Source organism: Lactuca saligna, chromosome 6, assembly GCF_052625555.1.
Source record: "Lactuca saligna cultivar CGN05327 chromosome 6, ASM5262555v1, whole genome shotgun sequence".
Lineage (NCBI taxonomy): Eukaryota > Viridiplantae > Streptophyta > Magnoliopsida > Asterales > Asteraceae > Lactuca > Lactuca saligna.
The window spans coordinates 139,759,576-139,775,835 of NC_136422.1; the positions used below are offsets into that span (position 1 = coordinate 139,759,576).

At 36.1% G+C, this 16,260-nt stretch overlaps 2 protein-coding genes across 3 annotated transcripts; both read right to left on the reverse strand.

Annotated features, from left to right (window-relative positions):
* Positions 1-1,116: 1,116 nt before the first annotated feature.
* Positions 1,117-4,138, reverse strand: LOC145000638 (Galactose mutarotase-like superfamily protein). Of its 2 annotated transcripts, none has more exons than XM_078959900.1 (7): positions 3,867-4,138; positions 3,660-3,734; positions 3,508-3,564; positions 3,171-3,334; positions 2,842-3,079; positions 1,551-1,650; positions 1,117-1,380 (listed from the first exon to the last, which is right to left on the reverse strand). In XM_078959900.1, exons 1-7 carry the CDS (start codon positions 3,867-3,869, stop codon positions 1,211-1,213), a joined length of 807 nt encoding a protein of 268 aa, XP_078816026.1. In that variant the 5' UTR covers positions 3,870-4,138; the 3' UTR covers positions 1,117-1,210. The 2 variants fall into 2 exon arrangements, with proteins under 2 accessions (XP_078816026.1, XP_078816025.1); XM_078959899.1 differs by having other exon boundaries at positions 3,820-4,138.
* Positions 4,139-4,283: 145 nt separating this feature from the next.
* LOC145000637 (hydroxyproline O-galactosyltransferase HPGT1-like) lies at positions 4,284-7,053 on the reverse strand. The gene is made up of 12 exons (XM_078959898.1): positions 6,689-7,053; positions 6,514-6,577; positions 6,159-6,208; positions 5,875-6,071; positions 5,633-5,696; positions 5,463-5,535; positions 5,265-5,388; positions 5,080-5,167; positions 4,912-4,962; positions 4,730-4,801; positions 4,530-4,642; positions 4,284-4,429 (listed from the first exon to the last, which is right to left on the reverse strand). The coding sequence occupies exons 1-12, from the start codon at positions 6,805-6,807 to the stop codon at positions 4,407-4,409; spliced, it is 1,038 nt and encodes a 345-aa protein (XP_078816024.1). The 5' UTR covers positions 6,808-7,053; the 3' UTR covers positions 4,284-4,406.
* Positions 7,054-16,260: the final 9,207 nt, after the last annotated feature.

Here is a 16,260-nt window from a genome sequence, read left to right on the forward strand (position 1 = left end):
TATATAAAATGTTGAGTTTTCTATCTCTATTTTTTTTATAAAACGATCTTTTATAAGTTCGTGTTTGCAGGTTATATAAAATAAAACGCAAAACCTAATCAACAATCAGAGTGGCGCAGCGGAAGCGTGGTGGGCCCATAACCCACAGGTCCCAGGATCGAAACCTGGCTCTGATAAAGAGTAGCTTCCCATTCTTTTTAATGATTTTTGACACAACAATTCTACAAGAATAACCGCATGCTTAATAAAAAATCCAACTTTTGTATGAATATTTTAATTTTATAAATGTGAACATATTTTTGTGTAAAGGAACAACAATCAAGTAGTTTTCACAAACATACTGATTTTCAGCGATTTTTTTTCATGTGATGGTGTCCTTGTATAAATAAATAAATAAATAGACTGCACATTTTTATTATAGATACACCAACAACCTTTTTTCACGTGATGATGTTTTGTGTAATATCGTAAAGTTGTGCAGCTTCTTTTTATAGACTTATCGATTTTATTCACTTGAGAATTTTTTATATAAAATACAAAAAAAAGATGGTGAAAATAAGAGTTGTTAATGTTTTGGAGCAAACAACAGGGGTAACAATTTCGATTTAAGTTGTAGTTTATTTATAACATGTTAATGTGTTATGTACTTATGTATCATGTGTAATTGAACTTAACTAAATATAAAATGGATGGATAGTGATAGTTTGATATTCAGGTAATAATAAAAATAAAAATTAATATTTAAATATTATATCTTTTAATCATATTTAACACGTTAAATATTTCAAATAATGAAAAAAAGACAAAAGGATAGTATACAAAAAAACACGATTGATATCAAACTAATCTATTTTAATTATTATCCAAGTCACATGACTTGAATTTTTGCCATCTTCAATCAATACAATGCAACATTGGAATTAAACCTCTTCGCTTTTAATTATATGGTCTATAGGAGAAGTGACAATATATATGAGCTTTATAACTGTCTTTTAATTGTATATATATTAGTTAATAAATAAATTAAAGACGTGCTTTTTATTATATAAAAATACAAGTGTGTATATGAGTATATGTATATTATAGTCATTTCAAAGTAAATTAACTTAAAGCATCTTATAAGTTGTTTCTAAAATTTTATTCAATAAAAAATGAATTGAAAATACATACAGTCTTAAATTTTATTATTTTAAATGTTTTTATTGTTTTCTTAAATCGAAGGGAGGACAGTGAGCTCTAAACGACCTGTCCATTCTTCTCCAGGTTTCAGTGTAATTGACTTCTCAACCGCAGCACCATCAACACAAATCGTTTGTCGATACTCTTCATCTGCCATATCTGTTATTGTTTTCGCTTTCTTCTCCCATGGGTTCCAAACCACTACCCATTGTTTCAATAAAATTATGTCGTTAAATAATATTAGATATATGATAAATGTTATATTTGACAGACTAACTGAAAACTAATTAATAGTTGAAAATTAATTGCTAGCTGATACTTATAATCCAGATATCAAACATAATGTAATGTTATATAAAAAGTATTTGTACCTGCATCAGGAAGACCTTCCTTACGTATAAGAAAAGTCCGTTTCTTTCCATGATCAAAAACCCCGATTATATGAGGAGAGCCAATGTAGACACGATCCACCTGTATGATGATAGTTAGTTAGATATCATTTAAAAAAAATTAACATATACATATATACTCTTTAACCTTAATTATAACTTTTGTTACTTAGGGGGTTTTTGGATAGAGAAAAATAGGTTGCTTATAGATTATTGTTTAATCCCATCGCAATAAGTAAATTTAAGTGCTTAGATATGAGTCTTTAAAAATCAGCTTATTGCGGTAGGAATAAGCAAAATAAGCTGATTTTAATAAGCAAAGGGGGGAATGTTTATTGTTTATTGCTTATTGCTTATTGGTCATTTTACTCATATAAGTTGTTTTATTTTGTCAAACACTTAAATGATTATTGTTTATTGCTTATTTTCACTGCAATAAGTTAATCCAAACATATTTTAAAAAAATGTTTATTATCACCACAATAAACAAATAAATAATAAACTAATAAGCTAAAAACTATTTATCCAAACACCCCTTAATGTCTAACCAATACACTTATAATTAATTTTTATTTTGTTTAAAATTTCTAAGAAATATAACAAAATATTTCATTCTCTAAAACAAAATAGACCATTTAACTCAAATTACAAATTTTATGATTTGATATATATAAATATGTTGATACTAGTTTTTATCTAGGGTGGATAAAATTTCAATTTTGATGTACTTAGATTTTTTATGTAAAAGGAAAATCTGATTTTTAACTTTTATTAATTTTAATAAAAACCAAATGAACCTGTCTGTCAGTGATTGGTCGGCACGTGTCAAATCTTTGTTTTCATGTCTTTTCCCTTTTCTTTTATTTTTTAGTTTTCTAATTCCAATTTTTCCTTTTTGAACATCCAAATATAATTTTTTGTGAAAGCTTTTCAAAATAATAATAATAATAATAATAATAATTAAACACATTTTTAAGTTTTGAAAAAGTTAGAGGATAAGTTATTGGTAAAGCTAGAGTTTTTGACAAGTTAACATTATTCTATTCATTTATCCTACATATATTTATATGATTATTATTGTGAGACTATGAAAACTATATATATATATATATATATATATATATATATATATATATATATATATATAAAGTTCTTTTATGTAAGTGTTTGTAATGATTTTGCAATATATATCTATGATGTGGCATGAAAAGAATTAAAAGACTTTGTGTTTTTCATGAATCTTTTATCGATACATAAACAATTAAAGTTTAACCTCTGATTCAAAGGTGAGAGTATCTCCTTGCTCCGTAAATCGTTCCTTATGGTGTAAATTATCAAGATAATCAAGTGTCTCCAAACCTTCTATCCTCACTTCACTGATATCAGAAACTGAAAAATACGTGTGATATGCAATCGAAAAACTAAATGCCTTGGAACCAATGTTCCTTATTCGCGATATTAACTTTAAAGCCCCATCCGAAGTCAACAACACCCTTAGCCGAAATTCGAAACTAAAAACAAAGTATTAAAACATTAGTCTATACTTAATTACTTATAAAAGTTTAAAATAGTTGGAAAGTATCAAAAAAAAAAAAATGTCACCTATGAGGCCAAATTTTCATATCTTCTTCTGATGGTTTGAGCAATAAGTCGATAAAAGAGTTGCTATTACAGTTGTTGTGATGGAACATAGGAGGATTGTTGTCGATTTCCCATATCTTGTTTCGTGCAAAACCATGTTGCTCGAGAGACCCTCGATTTCCAAACTTCAAACATATGTTAGTGATGAAATTAATATTTTTTACACCAACATTTAATGGCTAAATTAGTTTTTTGGGAATGTGTTTTTTCCATCTAATTCTACATTGCATAACTTTACAAAATTGAATAAAACATATTTTAGAAAATACTAAAAAAAGTTTATTTTTCCTATTTATACCTGCGGAAAGCATATGGGAATTCCACCTCTCACCGCTGCAGGTGGCTTGCAGTTTGCCTAATACGTAATATCATATAAATATTAATAAAAAAAAATCAATATTGACTGATTTCATAGAGAACTATAAAATATTACATATTTTCGATTGTCACCTTACTACTTCTAAACAACAGTTCTTCACCACGTTCGTTTTTCCAAGAAAGAACTTGACCTCCATGCAAACTCACCTAAATAACCAACAACCATAACAAATTTATAATTTTTTTTGGTAATTAAAATACTTTTTAATAGAAAAAATAACATAAAAATAACCTGTACGGAAAACCCTACGGGGTTTTGAAGTGTAACAAGATCAATACCATTTTTGTCTTTTGTTATTTTAACCGGAGCTTTTGTATCTTGATCTCCTTCTGACCAAAAACTGTTCATTTCAAGTGTGTATATAATATAGTATGTAAAATAATCAAGAAAGATATATAAAAAAAATAGTTTTCTTCTGAAGAAGAAAGATTTTGAAGACATATATTCCGGCCAAATGAAAGCATAAATAGAAAATAAAAAAGATGGATTTGTGATTGTGAATTTTTGCTTTAATGTTGATGGTCTTTCTTTCTTGTGACTTCGAAGCTCATTTCTTGTGAAATTTTACCAACATTCCAACCACCCAACTCATATTATCGTTTCGATTTTCTAACTCGCTTTATAAACATAAATATCGGAATAAATGTTTTTATGTAATCAATTCATAATACCATTCTAACTAATACTTCTACAAATAAAATAAAAAACTTGTCTCAAATTACTCAATTTAATGATAATATAACATGATGTCCGTTTACATAAATTCCGGATTTTTAATATAACATAATTGAAGTCGATACAATAATGAGTAGGAATTCTCAAGAAGCAGCACATATAGCCCCTGAAAAAAATAGATAAAAAAAATGTTAGGGAGAATAATAATAATAAATAAATAAATAAAAGGCATTAAGTTAGAATGAAAAAAATATAAAATGAAATACCTGAAGACCAAGATGAGCAACAAAATTTGCCTTCATCGACATGCTTCACATCAAGTCCGATGAACCATGACCCAGCGCTGACGTCATCATGAGCATATGTACGAAGTATTGATCTAATAATAATAATAATAATGATAAATTTATTGAATTAATTGTATTTAAATCAAACAAAAGTATATGTTTAAAAAAAAAGTGCTAACTTGTTGATTGAGATAAATTGAACCAAGGCTTGTGATATGGCAAATATTTCCCCAGAAGCATGTCGGAAATATCTGTATGCATATTTAACATTAATATTTTTTTAATCTAAAAATTAATAATCTTTTCTATTAAAAAGTTGACGTTGGATTGAATTAATAAACCGAAAAATTGATCTGCTTACGATTTTCCATCTCCAAATTTCCACCACTCTGGTTCATACCATCTATCGCTTCTGAAAAATTATCAAAGGCCATATAAATAATAAAATTAATTTCTATATAAAATTCATAATTTTAAAAACAATACCAAAAAAAAAAAAAAAAATTAAAAAATTAAAAACTAAACCCACGGTTTCGAGAAAACTCCACCGGATTTCATACACCCAATATACGCACGAGGCTTGTTTACATGACTTGCAAGAATAGCACCAAGGGCATCTACGGAATAAATGAAAATTCCGTTCTATAAACATTAATAAATAAATAAAAAGATAAAACTTTACAATAGATCTAAAAAAAAAAAAAAACTATGTACCAATATTTAAATAAATGTCATCATTGACTTTCACATAAAACTCTGCATCCCAATGTTGTAATGCATCAACAAAGAATAACTTAGTTTTTTTTGGCTGTTCTTCGGGTGTCTCCACATGATCATTCTGTTATTACAAAAATTATACTTTTTTGTTATTTTTAGAAAAAAAAAAAGTTTAATGAAGATATTTGAACATACAAGAATAAGGAAGTCATTCAACTTTTTGTTCTCATTGATAATATCCTTATCTGAATTATCTCCATGATTCGAGCTGCAAATTTGCAATACATACGTCAAATTACATTCAACTAAAAAAATGTTTTTTTTTTTTTTTTTTTTTTTTTTTTTTTGAATTGGTGTTGAAATACCTTCTGCCTATAACAAATCGTATAATTATGCCCTTTTCGTCTTCCAGTTTTTTTAGAGTTGTTCCTACATATGAAAAGTTTAAATGTGATCATTTGTTCTGATATAGCTTACAAAGTAGTTATGTTCATGTTATTTCCTTTTTTTTTTTTTTTTTTTTTCATTAAAATATTATGTTGGGAAGTGTGGATAAAGAAAGGAGTAAGAGTAAGGATGAAACTCACAAAAGGAAAGGGAATTCTACCAGTAGGCATCCATGCCTTACGAATTGCATCTCTGTTGTGTCTTCTTCCAAATCCTGTAAGAATTCCTACAACAGCTAAAAGCTTCTTCTTCTTTTCATTTGTGTCTTTAGTTTCAATCAGATGCTTTGAAACATATCCTTCTTTCTTAGCTTTGTTTAGCTCCATTTGAAGCACAGATAACTTCTTTTGTTGTTCCCTGTGGATAAAAACCAAGCCAGATTTTAGTTCACTGGAATTTTTCTCTGTAAATGAGCAAAGATTTGAAAATGCTAGAAATACTAACCTGCAGTCGATGATTCTTAATGTGTCATCAACAGATATGGCAGACTCCCCCTGCAGACAAAAGATGAAGTCTAAGATGTCAGAAGAAATTAGGGAATCAACAAGAAGAAGCGTTATGTAGTCTGATAGAATGTTCAGACTCGATGAATTCAACAGAATTTTAAGCTACAATTGCTGTGAAAACAATAAACGTTTTGCCAAAATCTTGTGTTTCAATATAATTAGAACAGATTGGAGCCCTTACAGGGATAACATTCATAAAATGACTCTAACCGATACTTAGAATCTTACGATTCGAAATCCGAAAGTTTATCTGTAAATCGTAGTTATAAAACTGTTGATTAAGGAAGTATCACCTGACCAGTTCTCCTATCAAGCTCTTTAACTAGATAAACCCTAGATTCTGCCTCCTGCCACAATCTATCAACATAGAAAGAAGATTACTCAAACAAGCTCGCAAACAAAATAAAGCTAAATCAATCTGAACAGTACGCATAGAGAGAGAGAGAGAGAGAGAGAGAGCTGATTTACCGGCAGGCGACGAAGAAGGCAGCCATGGTGGCAAACATCGATAAAATGAGAGATGCAATTCGCCATTGAAACAACGAACGAGAAGAAGATAGCCGGTTGTTGGATCCCCGGCTACGCATTTCTTCCTCGACGACAACGCTAAATCTAATTATGATTCGTCAGCAACGATGGTCGGGGATTTCTATGGTGAGGATCTGTGTAAGATCGGAATCCGAATTCACAGATAAGATTATAATGAATTGATGTATCGATCGTTATGCGTTTCTTTGTCGATTTGGTGGAATCAGGTGAAATACAGAGAACAGTTGGTGCGGGAAAGTGACAGAGGGACAAGAAGAGATTGGTGTCCCAAAGGGCTTGCCTTTCATATAACATAAATTTGTTAATTAGTATATACTAGGTTAATTATATACTTAGGTGTTTGTTTTAGGAAAAAAAATGTAAATAATAAAATTTTGAATGAAAGAAGAAGGAAAATAATTATTGTAATTAGCATTTATTATATTTAAATAATTAACATATATAAATATAATTATTATATGTCTTTTTAATTTAAAAAATTTAAAAAAAAAACATAAATTAACATACGAATATTATTTATTTCAAAAATACCATAAAATAACAAATGTTATAACTCATGAGAAATTAACATGCCATAAAAATGATCTTTTATTTATTAGGATGGATAAATGATTTCTAAATATAATATACACATCATTACAAAAAGAGTAATTACACCAATAGTATTTGTTGTTTAGGGTAATTTATATGTTTGGTCTTTAACTTAGTTTTTAGTTCGGACCACCTTTAGAGTTTGATTATGTTATGCGATTGGTCCCTAGGTTAAGACTATATTTCCCTTCTTTATTTCCTTTTTTCGGTTTTTATTATATTTCTTAATCATTAATCTACTAAAATAATTATTATATCAAAATATCATCCCTTATCCTTTCCCTCTCTACCATCAACCCCCATAATGTTTATCGCCTTAGTAAATTACTAACAATCATTACCTTTTGTTATGGGAAAGAGAACCCTATTGATCGGTGATTAAAATAAAACTAGAAATCACATAATCAATCAACCGAAAAAATACCCATTGGTCGTTAATTGGAATTGTAACATCCTAAAAATACAGTCTAAAAATTCCGTTTTAATTCATAAATAAAAACCATGAGTATCATACATCACATAAAAATCATCAATCGTGTATCTTATAAATGTTATAATCAACTGTCAATATATCAAAATCATGTCAAAACATCAGAGTAAATCATCTCAGGCTAAAAGTTGTGATGTATGTCATGCAGTCATCCCGAGTTCTTCCCCTTGATAGTGGAAATACCTGAAATCAAAATTGAAAACTGTAAGTACGAAGCTTAGCGAGTCTCCCCCAAACTACCACATATCATACACATAATCAAATAATACCATACATTGGGCCTTGCCCACTGCATCGGGCCGCGCCCAGCATCGGACGAATCCGACATCGGGCCCTGCCCGACATCAGACCAAAGTCTGGTATACATATAACATATCAACAAGCATATAATATAAACACATAACATAAACATATAAACATTCCTCGGGCTTAACTCGGCATCAGACCGAAGTTTGGAACACATAATACATAACATATAAGCTAAACATTCCTCGGGCTTGCCCCGGCATCAGACCGAAGTCCGAAACACATAAACAAACACATGCAACAATCACGAAGACATCAAGCATACAAACATTCCTCGGACTTTCCCCGTCATCAGACCGAAGTCCGGAAACATATAATCTACATCGGACTAACCCCGACATCATACCTAAGTCCGGCATACGCTAACATACATAAACAGGTCGTCATTGGTGCCTTCGAACCGTTTCTACTAGAGGAAAACTCACCTCACACTGCTGAAGTCCCGCGGACAAAACTCGAGCTGCTGGATGACAGATTCTTGAACTGTCAACATCAAAATAACACTCAATTAATAGTTAGGTTCCAATACATAACTATAAGTCCATGCTTGGCAGTGTTGCAAAACTCGGCCTACTCGACCGAGTACTCGGTTGATTACTCGGAATCGACCCTCCACCGAGGCGAGTAACGTGAACTCGGCAAAAAAATTCAAAATAAGTCAAACTCGGTAAAAAATCGGTCAACATCTCTCTAACTCGGGCCAACTCGGTATTACTCGGGCCTACTCAGTCAAACTTGGTCAACTCAGTCAAAATCGGTTAAACTCGGTCAAAGGGTTAAAAATGTCATAAAAAGAGAAAAAAAATCAAGAATTTCAAGATTAATATGTATAATACACTTAATGATTTATTATTTAACACACACATGTGAGTATTACTACATATATATCTTAAATTTTCTGTAATTTTTCACGAAGTGAGATAATTGTGTGTATTTCAGGTTTTATGTATTCACATGTATCTAATTTTATTATATATTTCAATCAAATTATGATTTAACTTATGCTTTTGACATATATGACTTTCCTAAAAATATTTCTAAATGAATAACCGAGTCCGAGTACTCGCTACTCTCTAGTCGGCCTAGCAGGTACCGAGTAACGAGTTCTACAACCTTGATGCTTGGGGTAAAAGACTACTTTACCCCCATCTTAGCTTGATTCAAGCTCAAGGCCTAATCCAAAGGCCAAAAAGTCAAACTATGAGCCAAAGCCCAAGATATGGCCCAATATTTCAAATTGGGCCCGAACCTTTACATGGTCTCACCTTAGGCCCAACGATTTATTCTTAGTCCAACACTTGGCATTTGGATGGTCCAATATCTCATAATCATCAAGGACTAATTATGGCCCATCTATGGTCCAATTTTCCAAATTGAGACCAAGCCTTTCCAATGGGCCTTATCCCAAATCCCAATTCAATATTCTAGTCCATATAATTGTTCTTGGATGGCCCATCAAGAGCCTAATCACTAAAACCCAATAGAAAAGCCCAACTCAAGGCCCAATCAAAATTAGGGTTTCTTATATGAAATGACGATTAGGGTTAAGTATTCTTACTTAACCCCTTAAGGACTTAACCCATTAAGGATTTAATCCATTAAGTCTATCACTCCATTAGGCCATTCATACAATGTAGTTGGACATAAATCAAAATTCCAGTCTATCAGTATGTCACAACTAGCATTTTTAGCTAGGAGATTCTGTTTTCATGTAACCATCAACTCTTGTGAGGCTTGTAATCTAAGTGGATATCATATTCTATGCTCGATCAAAAACATGCAGTTGAATCAAAAATCCTAAGTGAAGTCCAAACCTAACTTAATACATCTAATATACTCAACTATGGGTTTGAAACCTTAATAACCCGATTCAAACTCAAAATGGACCAGGATTCTCATGTTGGGCCTAATAGGCCAGCAAACTCTCAATTTGACTATTTTGGGTCGAGGAGCCTTATTAGGACCTTAAATAGACCCATATACATGAAATAATAGCATTTTGGGTCATAAGACTTCTCATGGACCTTATTGGGCCTAAAATGTCTCACCCTGTCATCATGGGCCTTAATGGGCCGTAAATGGGTTCATAAGCCCTATTGGGTTGTAAACCCCACTACTTCATCATTTTGGGTCGTAAACCCATAAGAAGGACCCAATGGATCGTGAACCACTCTTTTGATCAATGATGGGCTGTAAACCCATCTCTTTAATGTATTTGGGCCGTAAACCCCATCCCTCCTCATTCACGGCCCAACTCAACAAAAAAAAGAAAAAATAAATAAATAAATTGAGGAAAATTGTAGGGAGGACACCTCACCTTTTGCATGGTGAATATCCATGCATCATACCCACCATACACCTATGAAATCTCATACATCTAGGGAAGTCTCATCACTCTTTCTCCCCCCTCTCCTTCTTATTCATGGCCAAGGACTCCCACCACCACCTTCACTCTCAATTCTAGTTAATTCAAACACTCTCTAGCATAAGAACTCCTCTCCTTCATCCTCCAAATTCTTGTGAGTTTTAAGGGTACATCAAGGACTCTCCATCAAAGATAATACATCATTGGTAAGCCATTGTGAAACTCTACAACTTTTTGATTCAAGTTACTATAGAAACCTCTTCTTAACCCATATCATTCCATGATCCATGCTCTAGATCCACCTTACTTTTGAAATCTACTCATGAAAGCTTGCTAAGGGCCATAACCTTTCCATTTCTTCGTCAAAAATTGAAATCTCCAAAGCAAGGTGAGTTTATACCCCCTATTTTTGGTTTTTACTATGTTTTGGGGGAGAATACAAGTTTTTTTTTTTGTGTGTAAATCTATGTGTATACGCATGATTTTGTGTGTTTTTCATGATATATGTGTGATTATCTGTTATAAACTCCATGAACTTGAAGATCTACTGTAACGACCCAATTTTCACATCAAAATTTTTTTTGTTTAAAAACGTTACTTTAGAAAATATTAATAACTAAAACATCATTCGATCATCCATAATATAAACTGAACCATGTCTGAAAACCAAAACATACAACTAATCAGAATATCAGAGTATCAATCCCAGAAAAGCTCGTAAATGCGGAAACCGAAGAGTGTGTGCGTGTGTGTGACATGCTGCTACCGCGCCGACTCCTTTCCCCTAGCTGAGGAGGTACCTGAAACCAAAACTGAAACTGTAAGCACAAAGCTTAGTGAGCTCCCCCGTAATACCCCATACCATGCAAGCATTTAACAAACAACATGCAATTAGGAGATACGGGCCACACCCACACTCGTGAAGATACGGGCCCTGCCCACACTTCGCTTTCTGAGAGATACGGGCCCCGCCCACACTCGTGAAGATACGGGCCCCGCCCACACTTCGCTATCTGGGAGATTGTAACACCGTGGTTTTCAAGGCAAAATTTTCATTTAAATAATCAATTTAACATTAAAATACTTGTTTAAAATCATATTTATATTTGAATTACAAAACATAGTTCCATTTTCACTTGAATAGAAAACCAGGATCCTCCAAAATACAACTCTTTCTTTGGTGTGTACAATCGAGCCGGTGCCATCCCGCGTTACTGAAAGAACCTGAAACAACATAACATAAAACACTGTAAGCACGAAGCTTAGTGAGTTCCCCAATATACACCTTACACACATACGCCTTTCCAGGCCCTGACCTTCCGGTCCACTGCACAATGCCTTCCGGCCCATGAGATAATCGCCTTCCGGCCCATAACGTATTGCCTTCCGGCCCATAGCACATTGCCTTCCGGCCCGTAACATATTGCCTTCCGGCCCATAACATATTGCCTTCCGACCCGTAACATATTGCCTTCCGGCCCATAACATATTGCCTTCCGGCCCATAACATTTACAACACATAATACATTTAATCTAACGCACATAGCACATACATCATATATCATACCTGACCTTTCTATCACATAACATATCGCCTTCCGGCCCATATAAACATACATATCATGCATAGCAACCACCTTTCTATTTATAGCATATATAACATACATCGTATTCGACCTTCCGGTCACACAGTCAAACCCTTCCGGGTATAGTATAGTGAGAATACTCACCTCGTGGATACTGGAAATTAGCAACTCCTGAAATCACTTGCACTTGATCCGCCGAGCTTCAAGCTCCCTGGGTAATGTATTCTCTTATTAATACTTTTATCTTTCAAGACAACTGACCCTAAGAAATTACACATAGGTCAACTCTGGTCAACGGTCCACGGTCAACTCGACCGGACTCGGCGAGTACTCTGGCGACTCGGCGAGTCTAGTCGTCCTCCAATCCTCTAAGTTTCCCTTCTACTCGTCGAGTATCCTCCTTGACCCGACGAGTTACTCCTGGAAGAATCGCGGGGCCACCCCGACTCCACTCGCCGAGTCTGATGAACAACTCGATGAGTCCCAGTTATTCTTCAAGCTACTTGCCGAGTCTGCTCATCTGACTCGGCGAGTCCATGCCATGCAGTCGCGCAAACTGCTTCCTAAGGTCATAACTGCTCCGACCATTCATAGGTCTGGCCTTCCTCGACTGGTCCATTACATAAGGTCTTCATTTAGGTGCTCATGATACACTCCAAGACTTATAATTTACATGTTGACCTAAGGCATAAGGATTTCAATCCAAAACCTTCACCAATTCCCGAAATGCACAGACATGGGATATTCTGGACCTCCAAGGGTCCTAATACAGGGTTACAATCGTTTGGGGAACAAGGGTAACATTCAATCTATCCATAAAAGGGTTCCATAAACCCTAATTCTCTAAATACATCACCATAGCAGAGTATACACGAATCCTTACCTGGATAATGTGCTCTCTGTATCTCCAATCCTCAGAATGTGATTCCCTTGCTGTTCCTTTAGCCAAACCCTTCTCTTCCTTGCACAATAACTTCTTCAAGACCACCAATGGCCTTCAATCCTTGCTCCAGATGCACACAACCGATTAGGGTTCTTCTCAGTAGGCTAAAGACGGAAAATGACGGCCTATAAGTTCATTATACACGTCCCAAACCTAAACGGCTAGGGTTTTCGCTAAACAGCATAGACTCGCCGAGTCCCTATCTGACTCGTCGAGTCCAGTCGCGAACCCGCGACTAGGTCTGCGATCCTACTCGGCGATTCTGGCTCCAACTCGCCGAGTCCCCCCTTTAAAACACCCCAAAATGTAATTTTAACAATACTTGAGATTTTGGGCTGTTACAATTCTCCCCCACTAGAATCAGACTTCGCCCTCGAAGTCTCACTCTGAAAATAGTCCCGGATGCTGCTCCCGCATCTCACGTTCCGGCTCCCCAGTCACTTCCGATCCCTTCCGAGGTTGCCACTGAACCAATACCAGAGGTACCTCCTTGTTCCTCAGAACCTTGATCTTCCGATCCCTGATGGCCACTGGCCTCTCAGCGTAACTCAGGCTCGCATCCACCTAATTGTTCTCTAGTGGAACCACTGCTGACTCATCGGCTATACACTTCTTCAACTGCGACACATGAAAAGTGTCGTGGATCTATCTCAATTCCGCTGGCAACTCCAAACGATAGGCCACCCGTCCTACCCTCACAATTTCACGAAAAGGCCCGACACACCGGGGCCCCAACTTGCCCCTCTTCCTGGATCGAATCACCCCTTTTCCAGGAGAGACCTTCAGGAGTACGAAGTCGCCGACCTGAAACTCAAGCTCGCACCGGCGTCTGTCTGCATAACTTTTCTGTCAGCTCTAGGCGATCAATAACCTCTGTTTAACCTGCTGAATCTGTTCTGTCGACTGAAGCATGATCTCTGTACTGCCCACTACTCCCTGTAACCGAGAATTACCCACGATGCAATTCTGCTCCAAATCTCAACGATCACTCGACCCATAAGGGTTAGGAAACCATGAATCACCGGATCCCCGATCCAAAGCCCACTTTATCCATTTCGGAACGACCGAGAGACCCATTCGCACTCTCAGAGCAACTCTCACGAGTCCCCTTCTTGTATTCACATGCACATGCTGCACTAGTCCCAACATACCTTTCTCTTCCCTTACCTAGGGAAATCCGCTTGACAACCTTGCCACTACTCCATGTATTACACATGCTCTGGATCTGTTCGCAAGGACTCTCGGGTCCATGCATTACCTTTCCTCAGCGAATGAGGGTCCGACATCACCTTCCATGCAACAGCTCAAAAGGGCGGCATACCAATGCACTAATGATGGCTGTTGATATGGGACAACTCAACCAATGATAACTACGTACCGCGACTTTCTCCGAAATCTAATACACATGCCCGAAGCATGTCTTCGAGCGTCTGAATCGTTCACCCCCTCTAAAGTGTCCTCAGATGTCATCATGATAAGCTCATTTCCCATGTTCCTCTTCAAGACTGAGTACCAGATCAACTTTTGGCTCCACATCTGAGCCCCCAACGGTCACCCATATCGTGATCCAAATATCCCACTAACTTTTCTCCCCGTGACCACTATCCCGACCCAGTGACACGCAAGTCACCAAATCCTCTTTTCCTCGTGCGAGAAAATATAATCCAACCGAGGATCGTCTCGACTCAAATCTGTGGTTACTGATGCGCGTATTCCTTGCGTATATCACCGCATCTCCCGACATAGACGGAGACCCCCGTCTCGCCCCCGACTCAACATCCAAGCTCCAAAAGCTCAATACCAGGGCTACCCAAACTCGAAACTCTTCCACCTCATACACTGCTCGAAAATATTCCAACGTCGAAATTCTCTTGCCATCTAGTGAGTACTGCAACTCCACGCAGTATCACAACACCCTCTGACTAGTGAGTACTGCGACTCGAATATCCATCACAGACCCTGGAGGCAATCAACATAACAAATGCCCACCTTTGCGAAAATCCACTCTTTCAAATAATCTCCCTGAATTTCCATACTCGAGGGCTCCTACTGGATTCATAGATACTTGACATACCACAAGTCGATTCAATTCAAGATTCACGAGTAACTCCGAAATAAAGATATCATACCCGGATATCCCAGAATACTGCCACAACCACTGGTCTCCTGCCCCAAACATCATGTAAACACAAAATACATTCCTTCTGAACCCATAATTAAATCTATATTTTTCCCACCTTACAACTTCGGTGTATCTAATTTCTCGATTGGAATACGAGATAACGCCGACGTTACGAAATATGCTGTTAATCCTCCGACTCCCTTTTTCCCCGACACTCAAAATCCAAACAAGGATGCGCATACCGACCCAATCATTCTCTATCTACTTGCAACGACACCAAACACCTATCATGGATACATTCGTTCTCTTCCTCGAGTACTTCCCACATTAACTCACTCTGACCCTTTTTCTCGATCACCGACACCTCTGGTCTCATGATTTCTTACAACATATCTCTATACTTCACTTATAACCACTCTTGACAAACCTTTACTTTCTTACATACTGCACCCGGTTCTCCCCCACTTAGAGTTCGAACCATCACCAATTAGCACTCAACCAACCCACGACTATTTTTCACCAGCGAAATCGTACCTGCTCCGAGGAAGTGCTATGCAACGCCCAATAATTCCCCCTTTAAGGAAGTCAATCAACCCTCTATACCCTGAACCTCTGATTAACTCTCCAAGAACTTCTCATCACGACTGCCTCTAATCGTTCCAAATCCCATACCAATCTAACACTAAGCATCTGAACTGCTCGATAACATCTCTGGCTCATAGACTGCACCGCAAAATCATCGTTCCTCTCACCTCAACTCATCAACCAATGTTCCAACCCGGAATTGTCCCAAGGACAGGGACCCACTCCCAACATAGACGAAAACTCTCTGCACTGCAAAACTCGACTGAACTCCCCACTGCTACCACTATAACACAACCTACTATTCCCAATTAGGTGTGGTGTGGTCCTCGACTACCTCAGTCCCAACTGACTGTCTACTCACGATAAGTCACTGCCTCGCGGCACACTTGCTACCTGATACTCTGAGGGAAATCATTATCGATAACAACCTGCAGGGTGTATTCCCAATCCAAAACTGAAACATCAGGCCTCTCGTGTCTTGCACACGAACATAATGGCACCAC

Coding starts and splice junctions, on each gene's coding strand:
- LOC145000638 (XM_078959899.1), bottom strand. CDS start 4,029: ATGTCTTCAAAATCTTTCTTCTTCAGAAGAAAACTATTTTTTTTATAT. Junction 3,565..3,659: donor TGTTGTTTAGAAGTAGTAAG/GTGACAATCGAA, acceptor ATTACGTATTAG/GCAAACTGCAAGCCACCTGC. Junction 3,335..3,507: donor TTCCCATATGCTTTCCGCAG/GTATAAATAGGA, acceptor ATATGTTTGAAG/TTTGGAAATCGAGGGTCTCT.
- LOC145000637 (XM_078959898.1), bottom strand. CDS start 6,807: ATGCGTAGCCGGGGATCCAACAACCGGCTATCTTCTTCTCGTTCGTTG. Junction 6,578..6,688: donor GCCTTCTTCGTCGCCTGCCG/GTAAATCAGCTC, acceptor CTATGTTGATAG/ATTGTGGCAGGAGGCAGAAT. Junction 6,209..6,513: donor TTGATAGGAGAACTGGTCAG/GTGATACTTCCT, acceptor TTTTGTCTGCAG/GGGGAGTCTGCCATATCTGT.